General features: G+C 59.9%; 1 protein-coding gene across 10 annotated transcripts in view; it reads left to right on the forward strand.

Moving 5' to 3' along the window:
- HDAC4 (histone deacetylase 4) overlaps positions 1-18,653 on the forward strand; it is a 263,985-nt gene that overhangs the window by 147,305 nt on the left and 98,027 nt on the right. For 9 of the 10 annotated variants that reach the window (XM_072719004.1, XM_072719003.1, XM_072719005.1 and 6 more), the window contains one exon: positions 16,055-16,299. In XM_072719004.1, coding sequence (XP_072575105.1) covers positions 16,055-16,299 — 245 coding nt within the window. Of the gene's footprint in view, positions 1-236; positions 803-16,054; positions 16,300-18,653 lie in introns of those variants that run through there. The other variant, XM_072719002.1, reaches the window with a different exon arrangement.

The following is an 18,653-nucleotide window of genomic DNA, read 5'->3' on the forward strand; positions in this document are numbered from 1 at the left end:
TTCAGCCGCCAAGGAGATTATTTTCGAAATGACCCTGCAGCCCGTGAAATGACTTCTTTGAAACAGGAGGCTGAGGAGGACGGGCTGCCTGTTCTCAGGTCGGGGTGTGAGCTCGGCGTCCCCAGGGTGCCCACCCGCTCCCCGCCGGGTTCTCACCGGCGCTCGGCGCCACCGCCTTGTTTGCTCATCTTCCCAAGCGGTGGCGGGAGCAGCTGGCCGTACAGGTCGGGGGGGGGGGGTAACGTGCTGGATCCGGGGGACTGGGTGTGGCCAGTGTCCGCTGGGGCGCAAAGCGGTTTTTGCAGCCCTAGCTGCTGGGTCACTGGGTCAGGGCCCACAGCCCCCACGGAGGCCCCGCACGGGTGCCCTGCGCTGGCCGGCAGCCCCCTCGCTCAGGTTACGCAGCGGGACTGGACATGTTTTGAAGGCAGGTGTCCCCGAAGGTACTGTCCAGGAAGGGAAAGCTCTGAGCTGTCGACCTCCTCACCCACACGCAGGGCCGGCCCGGGGAGGGGGCGGGGGGCCTGGCCCATCCCGGGGGACCGTCGCACTCCCGGAGAAGCGGCCGCGCCGGGCCCTCGGGAGGGCAGAGCATTCCGTCCTCCTGGCTTTCCGGAAGCTGGATTTTGTACCGGAGGGCAGCGGATCTGTGCTGATCCTACGAAACGAAGGAAGACAGAAGAAACATGTTTATTTCCCCCTGTCAGAAATTTTCATTTAAAACTGATTCGTACAGGTCAGTTTAGACGGGGTTTAAGACGAAGTTTCCTGCGAGGAAGTGACGGCGGCCGAGTCGAGCTGGGTGAGTGGGTCGGGCCATCGTGCTTCGTCTTCCCGGCTCTGTAGCCCCAGGAGTCCTTCATCCCTCCCCTCAAGAAATACGTCTTAGTGAGCCAGCGCCTGCGCCCCTTGGGGTGACATTCTACCATAGGAAGGGGCCCCGCATTTGTGGAGTGAGGCTGAGAGGCTGGGCCCAGGCTGGGGACGCCTGCAAGGGGCAGGGGTCCAGCGCGGACCCCGGGGAGGGCCTCGCCCCGTGCCCGCCTCCCCGCCACCTGCACCCCACCCAGGCCGCGTGTGAACCGGTTTGACGCGTGAAGTGCCCTCTGTCCCTGAGAAGGCTGGGAGGTAGGATTTGGGAATCCCGTTCCATCCTCTATCGCCAGGAGACCCGAGAGCCCCGGGCGCGTCCCTCCAGGTGCAAAGTGGAGTGAGACACTGTCTGGGGCGGGTTTCTGCACCGCTCACCTGCCCCCGGGGCCCCGGGCCTCTTGCCCAGAGGCCAGTAGGGGATGCGGGGAGTCGCGTCGGCCCGCACCCGATGCGCCCTGTCCTCACTTTAGTGTTTGTCCCTGACTGGCTTTCTTTGAGAAACTGGGCGGGCCATAGGCGTGCACTGCCTGGAGCAGTGCTGTCGCACCGGGACAGGCACCGGCGGCCTGTTGTCCTCTTGCTCCGGGGCGTGTGTCCGGCTGAGCAGACTCACCCTGTCCATCCCCGCGCTGCTCTGCCGGTGGCCCCTTGGACGGCTGCGGCTGGCCCTGCTCTTGCCCACGCGCAGGGATTTCCCACGTACGGAGACCACACTCGGGCCTGCAGTTCCTGGGTCCCAGGACCCAGATTCGGCCTCCCGAGGGCAAGCCTGTGACCCCCGAAGGCCCTCCTCGTCATGCCGCCGGCGGCTCCCATGCCCCCGGGGCCGCGTGGTGTCCTGCGGGCTCGCCTGGGTCACGCAGGTGCTGCGGCCGTCGGGAGCCCCCTTCCTGAGCCCCCCACTCATCTTATTCCATTTTCCCCATTCCCCGCTGGCGATCTGGGGCGTCTCCTTGGCCGGTGGAGACCGAGGCCTCGGCGCCTCCGCACAGGCCGCGCCAGCATCGCCAGGGCTCAGCCTCCCCGTGAACGGTCCCACAGCAGCAGTTCTGCCTGTAAATGTCGCCCGGCGGATCCGCGTTGTCCAGGCGTCGGTGCTTCTGGCCTCTCGAGTTGTTCTCGAGCTTTGTCTTCCACGTTGGAGCCTGAATTCCTGCGGAATTCACTTTGGCCTGCGGGGAGTGGGGGCGGCTTCCGTCCCGTTGACGCCCGCGCTTGGCAGTGCCCGGGGTCGCCACGCGCGGGGATGGGACGGGACGGGCTGCGTGGCCTGTGGGCAGGAACACCTGCTCTGCTCCGGGGTCCCTCCTGCCCCGTCCTTGATCCCGGGGCCCGCCCCGGGGGCCCGTGCGCCGCGCCCACAGCTCAGCCTGAAGAGTATGCGCGTCCCCACGACAGTAAGTCCTCTCGTCCCTAACTTGCTCCATCTCTCCGCGTCCTCCGCCTGTTGAAAATATTTCTGAACGGCCTTTATAATTTTCAGCCATAAAATTTTTGGTACGTTGTGTTCCTTTAACTATTAGGCCTTCTTTCTTTGTTGGATGATACTGAAATGCAGCCGGTTTGCCCATGTTGATCTTGCCTCGCACCTCGTGTCAGCCTGTAAGTTCTGCCGGCTTCGCTGTGATCCATTTGTGGGGCCGAGGGCCGGGGGGCTCCGTGCGGGCAGGCCTGAGTGCGGATCGTGATGGTTTTGCCCCATACTTTTCTGTGCGTGGTGTTAGTGCCTGTGCTTTCTCTGGCTGGAGCCGGGTCTTGTTCAAGGTTCGTCATTAAAAGCAGTATTTGCTGTGGTTTCTCTACAGATACCCTTTTTCAGATTAAAGAAATTCCCTTTTCTTCTTACTTTGCCGAGAGCCTTTATAATGTGAGCAGTTGCTGGATTTTATAAATGTGCTTATCTTCGTTATTAAGATGATCAAGGTGATCGTTATTAGTGTAGTGAATCGCATTGATAGATGTTCTGTACAGATGTTGCATTTCTCATTTTAAGTTCCACTTCTTTTCATCTTTTATCTGTTTTTATAGGCTGCTGGATTAAGCTTGCTAATAATTTATTTGGGATATTTGTGGCTGTGTTCATGACGGAGGCCGTAACTTTTTATGTTGTCTCTGCCTGGTTTCCATGACAAGGTCCTTACTAGCCTCATAGCAGGAGCTCAGGGGTGATCTTTATTTTTCTGTTTCCTTAGGAGTTTTCTTTAAAACTGAATGATCAGTTATTCGAAAGGTGGGCAATATGGTCTCTAATATGATCCTTGTGGGAAGATTGTAAAGTATCAATTCAATGTAGTCTGTGATCATACAGTTACTCTATTTTTTGTTTTTTGTCAATTTGGGAAAGTTTTATTTTTCTAGAAATGTGTCTGCTTTATGGCCTGAAAGTTGTTTGTTGTATTTTGTCATATTTTCAGTGTCTGCCATCCCCACAGTTAATTTGTGGCTTTCTCTCATTTTCTAAACCACTCTCACCAGAAGTTTGTCTGTTTTATTGGCCTTTTTAAAGAACCACTTTTGTATTATGTTGGAACACGTGAATGTATGTAATGGTTGTTTTCCATTTCATTTATAGACTTATGATCTCCTTCCGTCTGTTTTCCTTGTATTTATTCTTGTGTTGTTTTTTTCTAACGTCTTAGAGATAAATCAAGCCTATTAGTTTGCAAGCTACTGATTGTCACATGTGACTATGTAAAGCTGTCGATTTTTTCTTAGTACAATAAGAGGAGAAGCTCGTAATTTATTACAGGTACTTTTTCATTTTCTTTCCATGTTAACGATTTTTAATTTTTTAAAAAAGATTTATGATTCACGAGAGACACAGAGACACAGGCAGAGGGAGAAGCAGGCTCCCTGCGGGGACCCTGATGCAGGACTCGATCCCAGGACCCCAGGGTCATGCCCTGAGCCTAAGGCAGATGCTCCACTGCTGAGCCATCCGGGCGTCCCCATGTTAATTATTTTTATTTTTATTTATTTTTTTTTTTATTTTACTTTTTTATTTATGATAGTCACACAGAGAGAGAGAGAGAGAGGCAGAGGCACAGGCAGAGGGAGAAGCAGGCTCCATGCACCGGGAGCCCGACGTGGGATTCAATCCTGGGTCTCCGGGATCGCGCCCTGGGCCAAAGGCAGGCGCCAAACCGCTGCGCCACCCAGGCGTCCCCATGTTAATTATTTTTAAATGGCTGTTATGATCTCTTCTTTGACCCGTGTTTAGAGATGTAATTTTTAAAAATTTACTTTGTATCAGAAAATTTTAGATACATTTGAAAAGTGCAGAAAATGCTAGAAGGAGCCATTGCCATCAGTCATCCTGGGCGGTGCCGCGGACGTGTGGCCGTGTTCTATCTGTGCCTTCACTTACTTGCCACCTCTGCCCTCCTGATTGATTTGAATTCAGTCCCCGTCACCGTGTCGCCTCCCTTGCAGCCACGCCAGCGCCTGGCTCTCTGAAAGACGGACTCCGCATTAAGCGTACGTGTGATGCCGTTTTCCCATCTAGACCAGACTGACAATTAAGATCTTCACCTGGTGTTTCTAAGTCTGGACCGTATGTAGAAGATATATGTATTTTTAGTGTATCGTTTGCCTCCGGGTCCAGTTAACGGTCACACCTGGTGATGGGTGTGTCTCCTACAGTCTGGGGCTGAATCCACAGCTTCTCCTCTCCGCCCGCTGTGTCTGTTTTGTTCTGACCTTTGCAGTTCATCTTTGAAGATACGAAGTGGCTTGTCTTGTGCAGTTTTCCCATGTTTTAAATTTTCCTTGATCTCATCCATCTCCTGTCTTGTCATTTTAAATAGACCTCTGTCACCTGTGTTCCCCGTAAAGTAGTAGTTAGAGCCAGAGGTCTGATCAGATTCAGGTGTGATTATTTTTGGCAAAGACTTTCTAGATGCAGTGCTCTTCCCTCAGGAGTTACCCACCTGTCCGTGTGTGCACGCGCGGGGTGTGTGCCTGCGGAGTGTGTGTCCGCGAGATGTGTGTGGTGAATGGCCACATTTCTTTTTTTTTTCTCCCTAAAATTGTTTTTGATTGATTTCGGGCCCCCGCTGCTCTGGAAGGCATCAGTGTTTCTAGCCTGCTCAGCCATGGAAGTAACTAGAACACTAACAACTCTCGCCGGCCCCCCTCCCTGCCCCTTACCCAGTACTTCGTTGTCGTCGAGCCTGATGCCCCAGCTAGGTGCTGTGTTCGTTCCCGTCTTGCACAGTGTTTGTTGGGGATTCGTCTTCATCGTCGTCTTCGTGTTTGATTCTCAAACCGTCCTCAGTTCTAACTGGATGTACGTCTGCGTGCGTCCCGAGCTTGTTCTTGGAAGACAGTTCCTGTAAGCACATCGCTCTGGACGGTAAGCACAGCTGGACAGTTGTCTCTCTTCGCGCTTAGGGGTGGGTCACCATCTCTTGGTCACCACCTCATCCCTTTGTAGGACACCTGCTCTTCTATTTCAGGGTGTTTGGAACATTTTCTTTGGTATCTGCAGTCCCACTTTGAAATTATCTTGATTTATTATTTTTTTTGTTTTGTTTTGTTTTCCCCTGCTTTGGTTGTGCTTTCTGTGTCTGCAGATTCATGTCTCCCATCGGTTCCGGAAAACTCTCAGCCAGCTGTGTTCAAATATTGGGTCTGCAGAGCTCCGAGCTAAGTGGAGGCTCGCAGTTAGGAGCACACTCTGCAACAGGACTTCTGGGACCGCAGCTCTGTGGCCCTACCTGGCCGGGAGGCGGGAAGCCCAGGCAGCAGGACTGCTGGCCCCGGGCCATTGGTGGCCCGTGTCTGGGAGAGGGGTCTGGAGTGGGCAGTCTGCGCAGTCAGTGGGGTCGGTGGCAGGGGCGAGGAAGGGAGCGGCAGCATCACTGGACTTCAGATTTGTACCGAGATGTTAAGAGGACTGAGTTCTGCTCCGTTCTCTTCATTGTCTTGCACCCCTGCCCCCGTCTCACGGGAGCCTTATGTTTCTTCCCCAGAGGAGAAGGGGGACTGGGCTGCAGGGAGCGAGGTCTGCCCTACCCCGGGGCCGCTGTTGCAGGGTCAGCACCCAGCCCTGAGGACATGCAGGAGGCTGAATTCCTTTCTCCCTCTACCTTAGAAAGTCTGTGCATCTCATCTGTGTGGGGCCCCGACAAGCTCCAGTGCTCCCAGCTCCTGTTCCTGTCACCCTGTGGTTCTGGGTGTGTGGGTACCCGTGACCCCTCACCTGTGCAGCCATGAGCACAGCAGGTGTGCAGAGCAGGAGGCCTGGCCTGGGCAGGGGCAGGGCCTGCTGTGGAAGGTGGCCTTGGCCGGGACTGGGCTGTCCCACTGTGGATGCGCGTGCACTCCTGGGACTTCAGGTGACACGCAGTTTCGGGTAGTGCAAGGATGAGCTGGTGTGTCTCCCCGCATGCACCTAGGCCTCTCTCCCCCACGCTGTGCCTACACCAGTTTTAAAGAAGGTGGTCCCGGGATGGCCACTCCAGTCTGTTTGTTTCCAAACCCCCACGTCTGTTTCGCTAACACGGCTTCCAGCTGAAAAAACGAGCAACTTGTACTGATTCATAAATCTAGGAGAAGCAAAGACGCCACCGTAGTCCCTTCTTTGGGATCCTGGAAGCATAATCCATCATGGTGATGCTTTCCAGTCACACTTCTTCACTGCTGGTTAAAGTACAGAATGGAATGTCCCAGAATCTGTGCACGATCAACAAGTTTTGATCCTTTGCAGTTGAGTGTGCTAGAAAGAACTTGATTATAAAAAGTGAAGTCCCCGCTCACATGAAGAGAGTCGTCCCCCTAGGGTGTCCCTGTCCCCCTCGCCGGCCACTGGACGCTCCAGGACAGTGCTTGCCAGCCCGAGGTTTGCAGCATGGCTGGTGCCAAGGAGCAGAGGAGAACAGGCCTGTGTGCAGAATCCCGGAGCCTGGGTTGTGGGGGCCTCACCCCTGCCCAGCCGGCTGCGGGCCACCCTGCACCTCGTGCTTCTCTACAGACTCCCTTCAGCTGTGCTGGTCGGACAGGCACACCCCTGGGGCTGCGCTGGCCCCCTCCTGGGCCTCGCTCCTGGCCTGCTGACCACCCTGTTTTATCACGCTGCAAAAAATCACGTTCTGGGCCCAGGTTTTGGGGAGCAGCCTCAGGAGCACGTAAGGCAGGGCGGGCCCAGCTGTGCACACCTCTCCTGGGTGCCCTTCCGGCTTTGGCTGCCAGCCTCAGCTGTACGGCCTCCATGGTGGGTGACTGGCTTGGGGGCGTCCGGCTCTGGCGTAGGCAGCACCAGCCACGTGCCAGCACTGCTCACACTGGCCCGCGTTGCCCTGCAGGGAGCAAGTGTCCTGTCGCTACCAGGGGCCTCCTCCCAAGACACCAGGCCCCAGAGTCCATGCAGTCACCACGGCTCCCGACTGCGCATGCTGGCCTTGTGTCTGCAGAGTCTGACCTGCCTGTGGACACCTGGAGAGCCCAGGTGTCCCCACTGGGTGTCCTGTGAGCTGACATCCCAGCGGCCCTGGGTAGATGTCTCTCTGAGCTTCCTTGGAAGCGGCGCCCCGCTGCTGAGGCTGCAGACCACAGAGCTGGCTCCCAGAAGCAGCCTCCCTCCCGCCCCGATGTCTCCCACTGTGGTTTGCTGGGATGTGGCCGGGAAGGCAGTGTTTGCAGGGCGACCCTTCCTCCAGCTCCACCCGCTTGCCTTCCCTGCCGGAACAGTCCCCCTGGGGCCAGCAGACAGCAGAGAGGCCGCGTGGGGAGGCCGCGTGGGGGCTGGCCGGAGGGAGCCAGGCCACGGGGAGCCCCTCGCCAGCTGTGGGGACGCCCCCTGCAGGTGGCAGAGGCTGTGGCCCAGAGTCTGTGCTGTGTGGGCCACACAGTCCGGGGAGGCTGTGAGCCGGCAGGAAGCCGAAGTAGGGGGATAAAGAGACCGTGGACGGGAGCACACCCCGGTGTCAACTGTAACTTTTGTCTTTCGTGCTGAAGATAGTGTATCGGAGGTTTCCCGAGTCATCCCTGTGCCCAGCAGGCGATGTGTGGCTCTGCTGCACTTTTTAACGTGTCCTCCTGGCGCCGGGCGGGGGCTGCGCCTCTGCGGCCCTGTGTCAGCCCTGAGCGGCGCCTCGCAGGGCGGCCCCCGACGGCCCCGGCCCGGGAGCTTCTCAGGAGCAGGAGCTGTTCACGGAGAGCACCGAGCAAGCCAGTAGTTACAGGGAAGACCTCTCTGGGTCGTGAGCCAGGTGAGCAAGGCCCAGGCCAGAGGCACAGGGGCGGCGGGAGGCGCGGTCGGGGGCACTGACCCGCAGCCCGGGCTTCTCGGGTGAGCTGTGTGCCCAGCCCTGAGCCGCCGGCCCCGAGCCTGACGGCCGCCCAGGGTGCCCTGCAGCCCGCTGGCTCCGCGTCTGCTGTTCACTTAGGCCGCGTGGACTCAGGGCCCCGGCCGCCCGACGGGGGCAGCATCCCGGGGAGTGGCTTGTCCAGCCTCGGGCCAGGCTCAGCCCACGGGGCCTGTGATCACCTGCTGGTGCAGGAGGAGGGGGACGCTTGCCCTGCCCCGGGATGCCCCGTGCCACCTGCCCCTGCGGCAGTCACCGTATCTCTCATTGACTTGGAAGAGTTCTCAACCTCCTCCTTGGCCGGAAGGCAGAAGCAGGGGGTACAGCAGGGCCTACGAGTGTCCGCTTGATTTCTAGAGCCCTGCAAGGAAATCACATGCACAAAAAACACCATTTCAGAGGGTCGCCTCAATGTGACCTGCGTGCCGTGCTCTCTCCCTGCCCCCACCAGATTAAAAACCAACCCGTACGTATACGTCTGTCACGATCCATCACTACCTCCCTGTATTATAGTTCCTTCTTTACATGTCCATGTCAATTGGAAACAAAACAATATAGAACAAAATTGCCTTTTCTCGTGCCACAATCATTTTATTTTTATGTTTCAGGCATACTTGAGCGTACAGTAAATTGTTAACAGAAGTTTCTTTCCTTGGCATCGCACGCATACATCGCAGTGAGGCACAGAGAAATAACCTATGTGCTTAGTTATATACGGAGCCAAGGCAGGAGCTTACGTTGTGTGCATTCCCTCCAGAATATTTTTAAATCCTTACATTTAAAATCTTGACTTCCACACCTCATCTCCCCTTTACACACACACACCCCCACACCCCCACAGCACAGCGTTAAATAGAAGAGTTGTCATCCAGTTACGAACGCTTTGGGGGAAGTGACAATCCGTATAAATCAGTATTTTGAATGGAACTTGATCATGTAGGTGCAGTCCTTTTGAATGATATTGTTAATAGGTTATGCATTCTGAGGTTCCACGGCGAGATGGCAGGTTGGACGCATGTGACAAATTTTTTTTGTGAAATTCACGAAAACCTCAGGAGAGACACAGATGGGTCCGAAGCAGAGCTCGCCCGGACAGGACACGTGGGCAGCACGAGGCTGTGGTCTCTAAACACCACTTCCCACTAAAGGGACCCACTTCTCCTTGGACAAACAGCTGATCCCAAAGCGTGTGAGGATTTCCGGCATGTCTCGTCACAGCAGAACAGAGGGCTGCGGCCGGCTTCGGAGCGGCTCGTGGGCCACGCCGGGGCCCTCGTCGGTCAGGGAGGGGGGACGTTAGAGCATCGTCCACGCGGAAGTGCCGTGGGCCCTGTTTCTTGGATCTTGAAAAACAGAACCGTTCCCGTCGCTCACATCTGGAGGATGCTGCAAACTGCTCATTATTTTTGAAAATTGGTAAATAAAGGAAGAGAATCAGGCAGTGTCCCTGCCTTCCTTCTAAAAACTGTTTGTCAGGGTAAGAAGATAGTTGGCTCGGGGTCCTTCCTGATGACAGAAATAAGGTGGCGAATCCAGAGGCCAGGGTGGCCCTGGGCAAGCCCACCTTGCACCTCCGATGACCTCGCCGGGGCAGCGGTCAGGGCCCAAGAGCCGTGGAGATGCAGCAGCTCCTGGAGCACCTGGGGAACCGTGCGCGGAGGTGGTCTTGAGTCTGACGGCGCCTCCAGACCCTGTGTCCAGGTCACGGGCACGCAGGCTGGGGGGCCACGTTAGCCTGCAGCCCAGGCGCGGCCCGCCAGGTCCAGAGCAGGGCAGACTCCACGGGGCGGACGATCGGTGCCCGCAGCCCGTGAGCTGGAGGGGGTGCCGGCGGGAGAAGGAGCAGACCTCTAGCGGAGAAGGCATTGAAGGCTACATCGTGGAAATGCTCTGTGGCTGTTCGATGATATCATGGGATAGTTGTTCATTTCTCTGGGCGTACAGTGGTGTCTGATTGTGGTTTTTAATACAGTTGGTTCAGAGATACGTCCTGAAGTGGTACAGAGAACACGCCTCGATGGCCGGTCGGCCCCAGCGTATCCCAGACCAGGGTCACGGGCCCCAAGCACCGGCCAAGAGAAGCGGCCTTGGGGTTGGGAGCTGGAGAGCAGGTGGGTCAGTCACGGGCGCTGGGGTGGACCAGGGAAAGCCAGATCTGCGCCTGCCCCCTGGGGTGTGAATGAGAGGGGGGCGTCGAGGCAGCCGAGCGAGACTCCTGGACGTCCTCCTCTCCGTGCCCTGGGGGCACGTGCCCCCGTGGGGGGTGGCCAGCTGGTGGGGGGTGGCCAGCGGGAGGTTCTTTCCCTCTGGAGGATGTAATCCAGAGGCCCTGGCCTGGGGCCACGCGCGAGTTGAGGACGCCGTGGACTTCTAGGGCAGGCTCTTCAGGGAAAAGGTGGCCCCGGGAGCCGTCTGCTAAAAACGTCCCAGCAGAAATCACGGGAAACCCACGGAAAGGTTAGAGTGTCCCTCCAAGGGAGTGTCGTAGAGTTGAGCACAAGGTGAGGAGGAGGCAGGTGGGAGGAAACGGAAGAGGAAGCTGGAGGGTCGTTCGAGCACGTTCCCCGAGCATGAGGTTTCAGAAGCGGAGAGTGGAGACGAACAGAGTAGGTCCAGGCAGTCGGCGGGCGGCGCGAGGACAGCCCCAGACCGCCCGCGGCCGTGTGACTGTGGACCTTGAGGACACTGGGGACGAGGAGACCTCACCAACAGCCGGAGGGAGGGACCGCTCACAGCCAAGGGCCCAGGTCCGATGGCGGCCCGGCTTCCAGGGACGATTCTGGGGCTAAGGCGAGGGAGCAGGGCTCCCGCGACCGTGAAGGGGTGATTCTCACGCTGGGGGTCTGAAGCAGCCGAAGCAGCGGAGCGTGGAGGGCAGGACGAGCGCCAGTGCCTTCTCTTCGGGACACGCTTGGAGCGCAGAGGGAAGCTGGCTGGCGCGGGGACCGAGGAGTCCCTGCTGGATGGGAGGCCGAGCCTGCTGGCGGCTGCGCAGGAGACCCCGGGCCGCCTGGCCGGACGCGAACCCCCGGCTTGGCCCCTCGCGCTGTGGCCCCCAGCCCGTGGGCCGCCCCCGACTCCCGTCTGCCGCCGCCCCGTCCTTCTCATCCCGGCCCCACCGCTCGGGGAGGCCTGGAGGCCGCAGGAGCAGGAACTGGGGGTGGGGGTGGCGCTGGGCTTCCCGGGGGTCACCCAGGACCTCGCCCCAGACGGAGCCCCTCCTCGCCAGCGGCCCCCGGTGCCGCCGGCAGACTGGACTCGAGACCTCCTGTCTTCCTGGGAGCCTTCCTCACTCTTGTCGCCGCCACCGTCAGCGAAAGAAGAGCGCCTGGGCCACCCGGGTGGAGGGTGTGAGCATAACGAAAAGGGGTGCTCGGCCAAGCCAGCATGCGGCTGGGGGGCAGGCATGTGATTTGGGGGCGATTGTCTGCTGCTCCCTGCGGTGGGGACGTGGGGTGTCCAGCTCATCGCCCTTGCTCTCCCCAGGGGACGTGTTCTTCCGCACGTGTGACGGGGCCACGGTCAACGCATTCCCAACGCCCCCTCCCTCTGCGCTCCCCCCACCCCACACCCCGCCCCCGTGCCATGGACAGAATGTCAGAGCGAGAGGCGATCCTCGTCACAGAGTCGGAATAGCCGTCCTCCCCCTCGATGTGAATGAGTCATTCTTTACTCGGGCAGACCCGAAACTTCTGGAGAATAGTGCCGGCCTTTATTCCCTGTCCATACGGCGGCATGAAGGGCGCTAGGGAAGGAGGATCTAACCCCGTCATGGAAACGACACTGTCCTTTCTGACGATCGTTTATTTGAAAACAGAGAGACTAACAGATTTTCCCTGTTTCTGATTGAGAACTTGGAATTCTCGGCCCGGGCTTGCCGTTTCGCCCTGAAACCCTGAATATGGTCTTTGTGCTTTTACTAACGTCACGAGTCTGATTGTATTAATATGTTTCTCAAGGCCCAACCTATAAAAGCAATTTTCTACTCCGCATAAAATATTCATGAGAATACAGGCTTTTTTGTTTTGATGCTGCATTCTTTAAGCAGAGAAGGTTGTATTGTTTCCTTCGGGGCGCCCTGGGTCAGGGGCCCTTGCAGCTTCTGCTGAGAACTCACAGCATTTCAAATAGTTTTTGATACAGAAATAGTACGGGTCCTGTTTGACGCACCCGCCAGCGACCGGGGTGAATGGGGATTGTGGCCGCGGTGCCCCCCGGCCTGCGGGGGGGCTGGGGACGGGGCCCGGGGACGGCTGTGCTCCTGCCTGCCTGCCCGCGTGGAGGAGCGGGGCGGGGGCGCCTTTCCCAGGAGGCCTCTCGAGCGTCTCCTTGTCCCGCGTCGCTCCCAGCGTTGGCCGTCGTGCCTACCCGTGAGCGCGGCATTGTTTTCCGACCGGAGGAAACGGCAGGAGCTGGCTCTGGTGCAGCCGACGTGGGGCACGATGAGCCGTCCGTTCTCTTTGCTCCGCGTTTAACTCTCTTTGGCAGAAGAAGGGAGTTTTAGTTGAGACTTCAGAGTGGTAAACTGAGGCAGTACAGCCTCCCGTTCTGAGACCTGGGGAATACGGCGGAAACATCACAGTGAGGACTGCACGCCCCCCTGGTGACACCAGCAGAGCCCAGCTCCTCGCCCCCCCGCGCCCTGCGTACACCCCTCCCCGTCATCCACAGCCCCTCCCCGCCCCAGCATCCCCCCACCCCCGGGAAGGGCTGGTGGGGGCTGCCAGGGGGTGCTTCCCTGGAAGATCCCCCATGATTCCAGACTCAGATAACCTGGGAAGAGTTTGAGGGAACAGGGTGAACCTCGGCTTGCGTGTGGAGGGTATGCACAGCCCGCGCCCCCCCCAGGCCCGCGTCCACCCGCAGCATCTGCCCACGGCCTGTCTGGCTCAGCACCCCCAGCCCTGCCCTGATTGGCTCATCTGTGTCCCCAGGACCTTCCACTTACGCCCTGACCTCTGGGCCCTTGCTCACGCCGTGCCTGCTGGGCCAGGGAGCCACGGCCCCCGAGTGGCCCCTTCCCCACGTGTGCCGTCGGCCCGCGGGCCTGGGAGCGGCCCCTCGCCCCGCAGCGGCCCCGGCCCCGGCCCCTCCGGAGGACCTGTCCTAGCTCTGCCTGTCGTAGTTCTGAAGTTAACACGAAGGATCGCCTGAACGGACTTTTACGTTGAGCATCTGAAGAGGTTAACCCCGAGACGTCTCTGGTGGTCCCCTGACCGCCTTTGCGTATAATAGAATCAGGAGAAGGGAAGCCCAAGTGGGCAGCAGAGGGGCTTCTGGCCTGCGTCTCGGGGCGCCGTGGCCCCTTACGGTGGGGGCGCCCCTGACCTGCCCACCACGGGCAGGTGAAGCCATGCAGCTTCGGGGGGGGGGGCTGTGCTCATTTCTGGACTCCTCCGTGGTTCGTCCTTGGGCTGAAACCTGCAGCCCAGCCAGGCCAGCGGATTGGGACACACGGGGGCCGCTCTCGCCTGGCAGGTGGACTGTTCTCGCTCCAGTGGTCGCAGGCTGCGTGGCTCAGTGCCGTGTGGGTGTGCGTCACCTGGAAACACAGCCGGGCTTGTCCTCAGAGGGTGGAGGCGGGCTGGGGGCGGGGGAGGCCTGCCCTGTCCCTGCGTGTGCGGGGCGGGTCCTGGGAGCCGCCCCCGACCACGCACCACACCCGGGGGGCAGGGCGGAGCCCACCAGCCGGCCAGGGTCATCCCGCCCCGACGCGCTTGTGAACGAGGAAGAAGAGCATGTGCCGGGTTCCGGGGGAAGCCCAGTCCTGCTCCCCTTTCTGTCCGATGGTCGCTGCCCGGTCCTCCCTGCGCTCGTGTCTATTCCTTTATAGAAAGTCTGGAGCAAGTGGGGGAAGTAGTGAGGTTTCATAAAGCTGGTGCTATTCATATGGTTTTCCTTTTTTTTTTTTTTTTTGTTTGATATTTCATACTAAAAGTGCTCAAGAAAAGAAAGGACATTGATAAAATCCAGTCTTTCCCAGCTCGCGCTGGTGGGTGTGGGAGGGATGCTGCTGCTCCCTGTTCATGAAAACAGTATATTTGTGTAGATTTATTTCCCGTAAATACCACACAAAACCCTCTTGATACGTGAAGCCCGAGACACATTTGGAAATATGTGCACACGGCTGGGGGTCGCGTTTCACCGATGGGGAGAAGAAACGGAAGATAAGCAGCCCCTCACCTCTTCCCTGGCCGTCGGGGCCCAGGGACCTGAGTCGGATCCCGCGTACTTCCCGACCACCCTCGGGGCGGCTCCGTCTCTTCCCTCCGTTCCCGTGGTCGGGGTGAGGCAGGCCGCAGAGTAGAGTTGGTCCCGGCCTCGGGGGCTCCAGGTCAGGGGAGCAGCGGGAGCGGCCTCGGGTCCTGGGGGAGGGAGACACCGAGCTTCTGTCTGGGGGCCTACGGGCCCACGCCCCATCCCTGGTGGCATCCAGGACTCTGCCCTCGCGCTGTGCCTCGTGGGCTCCGTGACCCCGTGTCCATCCAGTGCGCTGGGGTCAGGGGCCGGGTGACTAGGACCAGGGGTTTCCCTGCCCTGCCTCATCACAACGGCCAGTGTGGCACCTGCTACCTGGGCCGTGACCACAGAAATGCTCTGTCCTGGGGGGCTGGGTCACCTCCAGCCATTTAACCAGGAAGTCTGGGCTGTGAGGCTGCAGAACCCGGGCTTCCGAGGAACCAGGTGATGGCTGGGACCGGAGGGCCGCGTGGTCCCAGGGCCCGCGGGTGGGCTGCCCCGGACACGCTGGAGCAAGGTCAGGTGCACGGCCCGGCCCGACCCTCAGAGGGAGCTGCTCCTTGGTGGCCCGTGTCTGCTGCGTGTGTCTCCCACCCGAGGGCTGAGCTCCCTGGAGGGGAGGCCGCAGTCTCCTGCCCCCGGCTCTGGGGTCTGGACCATGTCCTCTGAGGAAGTGGGCCCCGAGCAGGCTGTGGGGGACTTTCTGGAACGCCGGGGAGCTCGGGGGCCCGTGTGTGGCCGTGTGCTGCAGGAGCAGGTGGCTGGGCTGCCCCTGGAACTCAGGGGGGTTATGTGGGCAGAGCCCAGGGGCTGTTCATCGCACGTGTGAGAAGGGCCACGTGTCCCTGGTGGTGCCCCTGGCTGGGCCTCTGTGCCCCTGTGCCCTGCAGACGTGACCCTGCCGGGAAGGGAGCACCGCGTGGGCCGGTGACGTGGTGGCCGCCGCTGAAGACTGGCCGCGTGCTTTCCCCACTGTGCTCTGGTATTGATGTGCAGCCATTAAGATTGATTTAGCTTCTGGTTCTAATCAAAATCACTTGAGCTTTTTTCGGGGGTACATTGGTCCAGGAGGAAAACCCCTTCTGTGCGAGGCGCGGAGGCGCAGGGCCTGCTGAGGCCGGTGCGGGCGGCCGGCACGCCCCTGGCGGGGAAGCCTGGTGGCCGAGGGCGCCCGCCTCTCCGTGGGAACGCTGGCCGCCGTCTGTCCGGACCCCGCGGGCCGCACACAGAGCCCGGCAGCTCCGAGCGCCCCGGCACAGGCCGGCCTGCCTCCCCCTCGCTGGCGCGCTCCTCAGAGCCCCTTCCTTTCTTCTCCCTCCCTTGACTTGCAGGGATGACGTCAGGAGGGCCTCGGGCGCATCGGGGCCTCCCGGGCGGGGGGCGGCCGTGCCAGCAGGTGTCCTGGGCTGACCTGCCACCCGCTTCTGCGATCCTGCACTTGAGGAACGGAAGGCCTCGAGGCCCCCCGAGTCCTGCATGTTGAGCCTGTTGGGGGAGAGGGGGAAGAGGCAGCCCGAGGGTTCCGTGCGCCCTAGCGCCCGGGCACCCCTCGCAGTGGCGTCGGGGAGGGCGGGGCCGGGGGTCGCCGTGCCGCTGCAGTGACCGGCGCTTCTGTGCTGTGCTCTCTCCCGCAGTGGATGTGGCCTCCGCGCTGCCTCTGCAGGTCGCCCCCCCGGCGGTGCCCATGGACCTCCGCCTGGACCACCAGTTTGCGCTGCCCGTGGCGGAGCCCACCCTCCGGGAGCAGCAGCTGCAGCAGGAGCTGCTGGCCCTCAAGCAGAAGCAGCAGCTCCAGAGGCAGATCCTCATCGCCGAGTTCCAGAGGCAGCACGAGCAGCTCTCCCGGCAGCACGAGGCCCAGCTGCACGAGCACATAAAAGTAAGTCGCTTGGCGGGGCCCCTGCGCCCCCGCGGGAGCCTTCCGTGTGCCGGGTCCTGGCGGTGTCCCCGTGCTGCTGCCGAGGCGTGCTCCGGGCCGGCGGCTGCAACGCCACAGTGGCACACGGGCTGCCCCTCGCTGTGCCGAGACCAGGCCACCCGGCAGCCACATGCTGCTTGGGTAGATTGTGGCACCTGCGGCACCTCGTGGGAAAGTCACGGCGCAGGAGCGGGACTTGAGGGGGGGACCTGCTCGTCACCTGCTTTCATCCAAAAATACTAGCTGTGCCCCCGAACAGAAAAATTAGCTGTGAGCACGAGCACCAGCATATTAGCAGCGGCCACCCCGGGGTGGTGTATTTATAAAGCATCGTGATTCTTTCTTCTTGTCTTAGTTTCTCTCTTTGGTCTTTATAATTGAGAAAATATACTAATATTCTCTTTGCTTTTACATTTAATCTAAATTTGAATTTAGAACCAAGTAGAGGCACCCCATCCCTTAGATTCAGGCAGGACAGATTAAAAGTATGAAGTTGATCTTACATTGTCCAGCAGCCACCCGACAACAAAGCAGGAAAGCCCAGGTTGTATAAGTAACCGGTTGCTATGTAACAAAATACCCCAAACTTAGCCATTTAACACAGAAACAGGCATTATCTCGTAGTTTCTGGGGTCAGAACGAGGGGCTCCCTAGCTGCTGGCCGTGACCTGGGGCCCCTCGTGAAGCCGTGGTCAGGGCTGTGGGACCACGTCCAGGCCCACAAACGTGGTTGTGGGCGGGAGGCTCAGGCCTCAGGCCCAACGAAGCCCCCACCATGTAGCCCGAGTGTCTCCCGTGGCCTGGTCGGAGGGGACGGACCCCCTGCCCCTTACTGTACTGTCGTGCAGCCCAACCCTGGCACATCCTGGATGCCAGGAGACAGGGAGCCTGGCTACCGAAAAGGTAAAGTCAATCTCGATATATCTCATTAACCTCACATTTCCGAGATATTTCAACGTGTAGTCGGTACTAGAAGTTTCGTCCGCCCTGAGTCTTGGAAACTGCTGTGGGCCGTACGTGTGGAGCGCATCTCCCCCTGGACCAGCTGAGTTTCAGGCACAACGTGGCCACGTGTGCTCAGTGGCTTGTGTGATACGGCACAACTGTGAGGGTTAAGAGCCCGCTCGCTGTGCCACCGGATGCTTCTAAGACGGCCTTTCGATGGAGCCCCACGCGGCCCCCGGGCAGACGCCCTCTGCTGAGCCCTGGCTTCTTCAGGCCTTCGCCGGGCGCTGCAGAATCTGGTGCACCTGTGTCTGCGTCCAGCCAGGAGCTCCTCCCATCGCAGGGTCTGCCCCCTTCCTGGTCTGTAGCTTACGGATCAAAGGATTCGTGTCATGCTCTCCGTTGCAGATGGGAGGGAGAGGTCAGCGTGCAGGGCTGGGGGGTCGGTTCCGTGCGTGGGCCTGCCGGCACCACCCCTGGGCGAGGCCTCCAGCCTTGTCACCTGGCTCCACGGGCTGCATCCCAGGCCCCGTATGCCCCTGAGCCGGCCTGGCGCCAGCTCCCAGTCCCCACTGTGGACGCTGAGCCACGTGTGCGCACTTTGAAAGGCACATTTCCAGAGTCTGTCCTCAGGCCTCAGGGGAGCAGCGTGTGTGGGGAAGCTGCAGGGAAGCTGCATGGCCCGCCCTGGGCCTTGGGAGTTCTGACCGCTGCTTTGGGTTTTGGGGGTTCAGCTTTGCCGTTGCTGCCTCTGCTGCTGTCACCCTGACTTGGCGGCCTCCTTGGGTGGGCGCAGGACAAGCCAGGGTGGGGATGGGTCCCTGAGCTGCAGCAAGTCCAGGCCCTGTGGTTCCGACTGGAGTTCAGGCAGCCCGGGGTCCTGTGTAACACATGTTGCAGGCGCCAGCCTCTGGGCACGCCGGCCCCCAGCAGCCATCGTCATGCCTTGCTCTTACACAAGTGCTCTTGGGTTTGGGGTGGAGCAGTTGGGAGCCCACAGGAGCAGGTGCCATGCCCTGCGTTTGCCCCACACGTGGGCCTCTGGGGGCTGCCGTCCAGCTGCAGGCCCATCCCACTCGCTTGGCCGGTGTCTGAGGCCAGCGTCCCGGCCGGAGAGAGCAGAGTGTCCGAGACCGGCCTCGGGAGATGCTCACTCGCCAGCCGGAAGTCCCGGGTGTTGGCGTTCTTCCCAGTGACCACCTGCAGCCCTTAGAGCGGCCTCACCCCAGGCTTCTTGGTACGTGGCAGAGGGCTGCCCGCTGCTTTCTGTCCTGGGGCCGCCCTGCAAGCAGACCTGTGGCTCTCCTGTACCCAGCCCGGGCCACCCCTCTCAGGCCAGGGCACCGTGCACCCCCAAAGCCCTTTATCCC

The sequence above is a fragment of the Vulpes vulpes genome, chromosome 9 (genome assembly GCF_048418805.1).
Source record: "Vulpes vulpes isolate BD-2025 chromosome 9, VulVul3, whole genome shotgun sequence".
NCBI lineage: Eukaryota > Metazoa > Chordata > Mammalia > Carnivora > Canidae > Vulpes > Vulpes vulpes.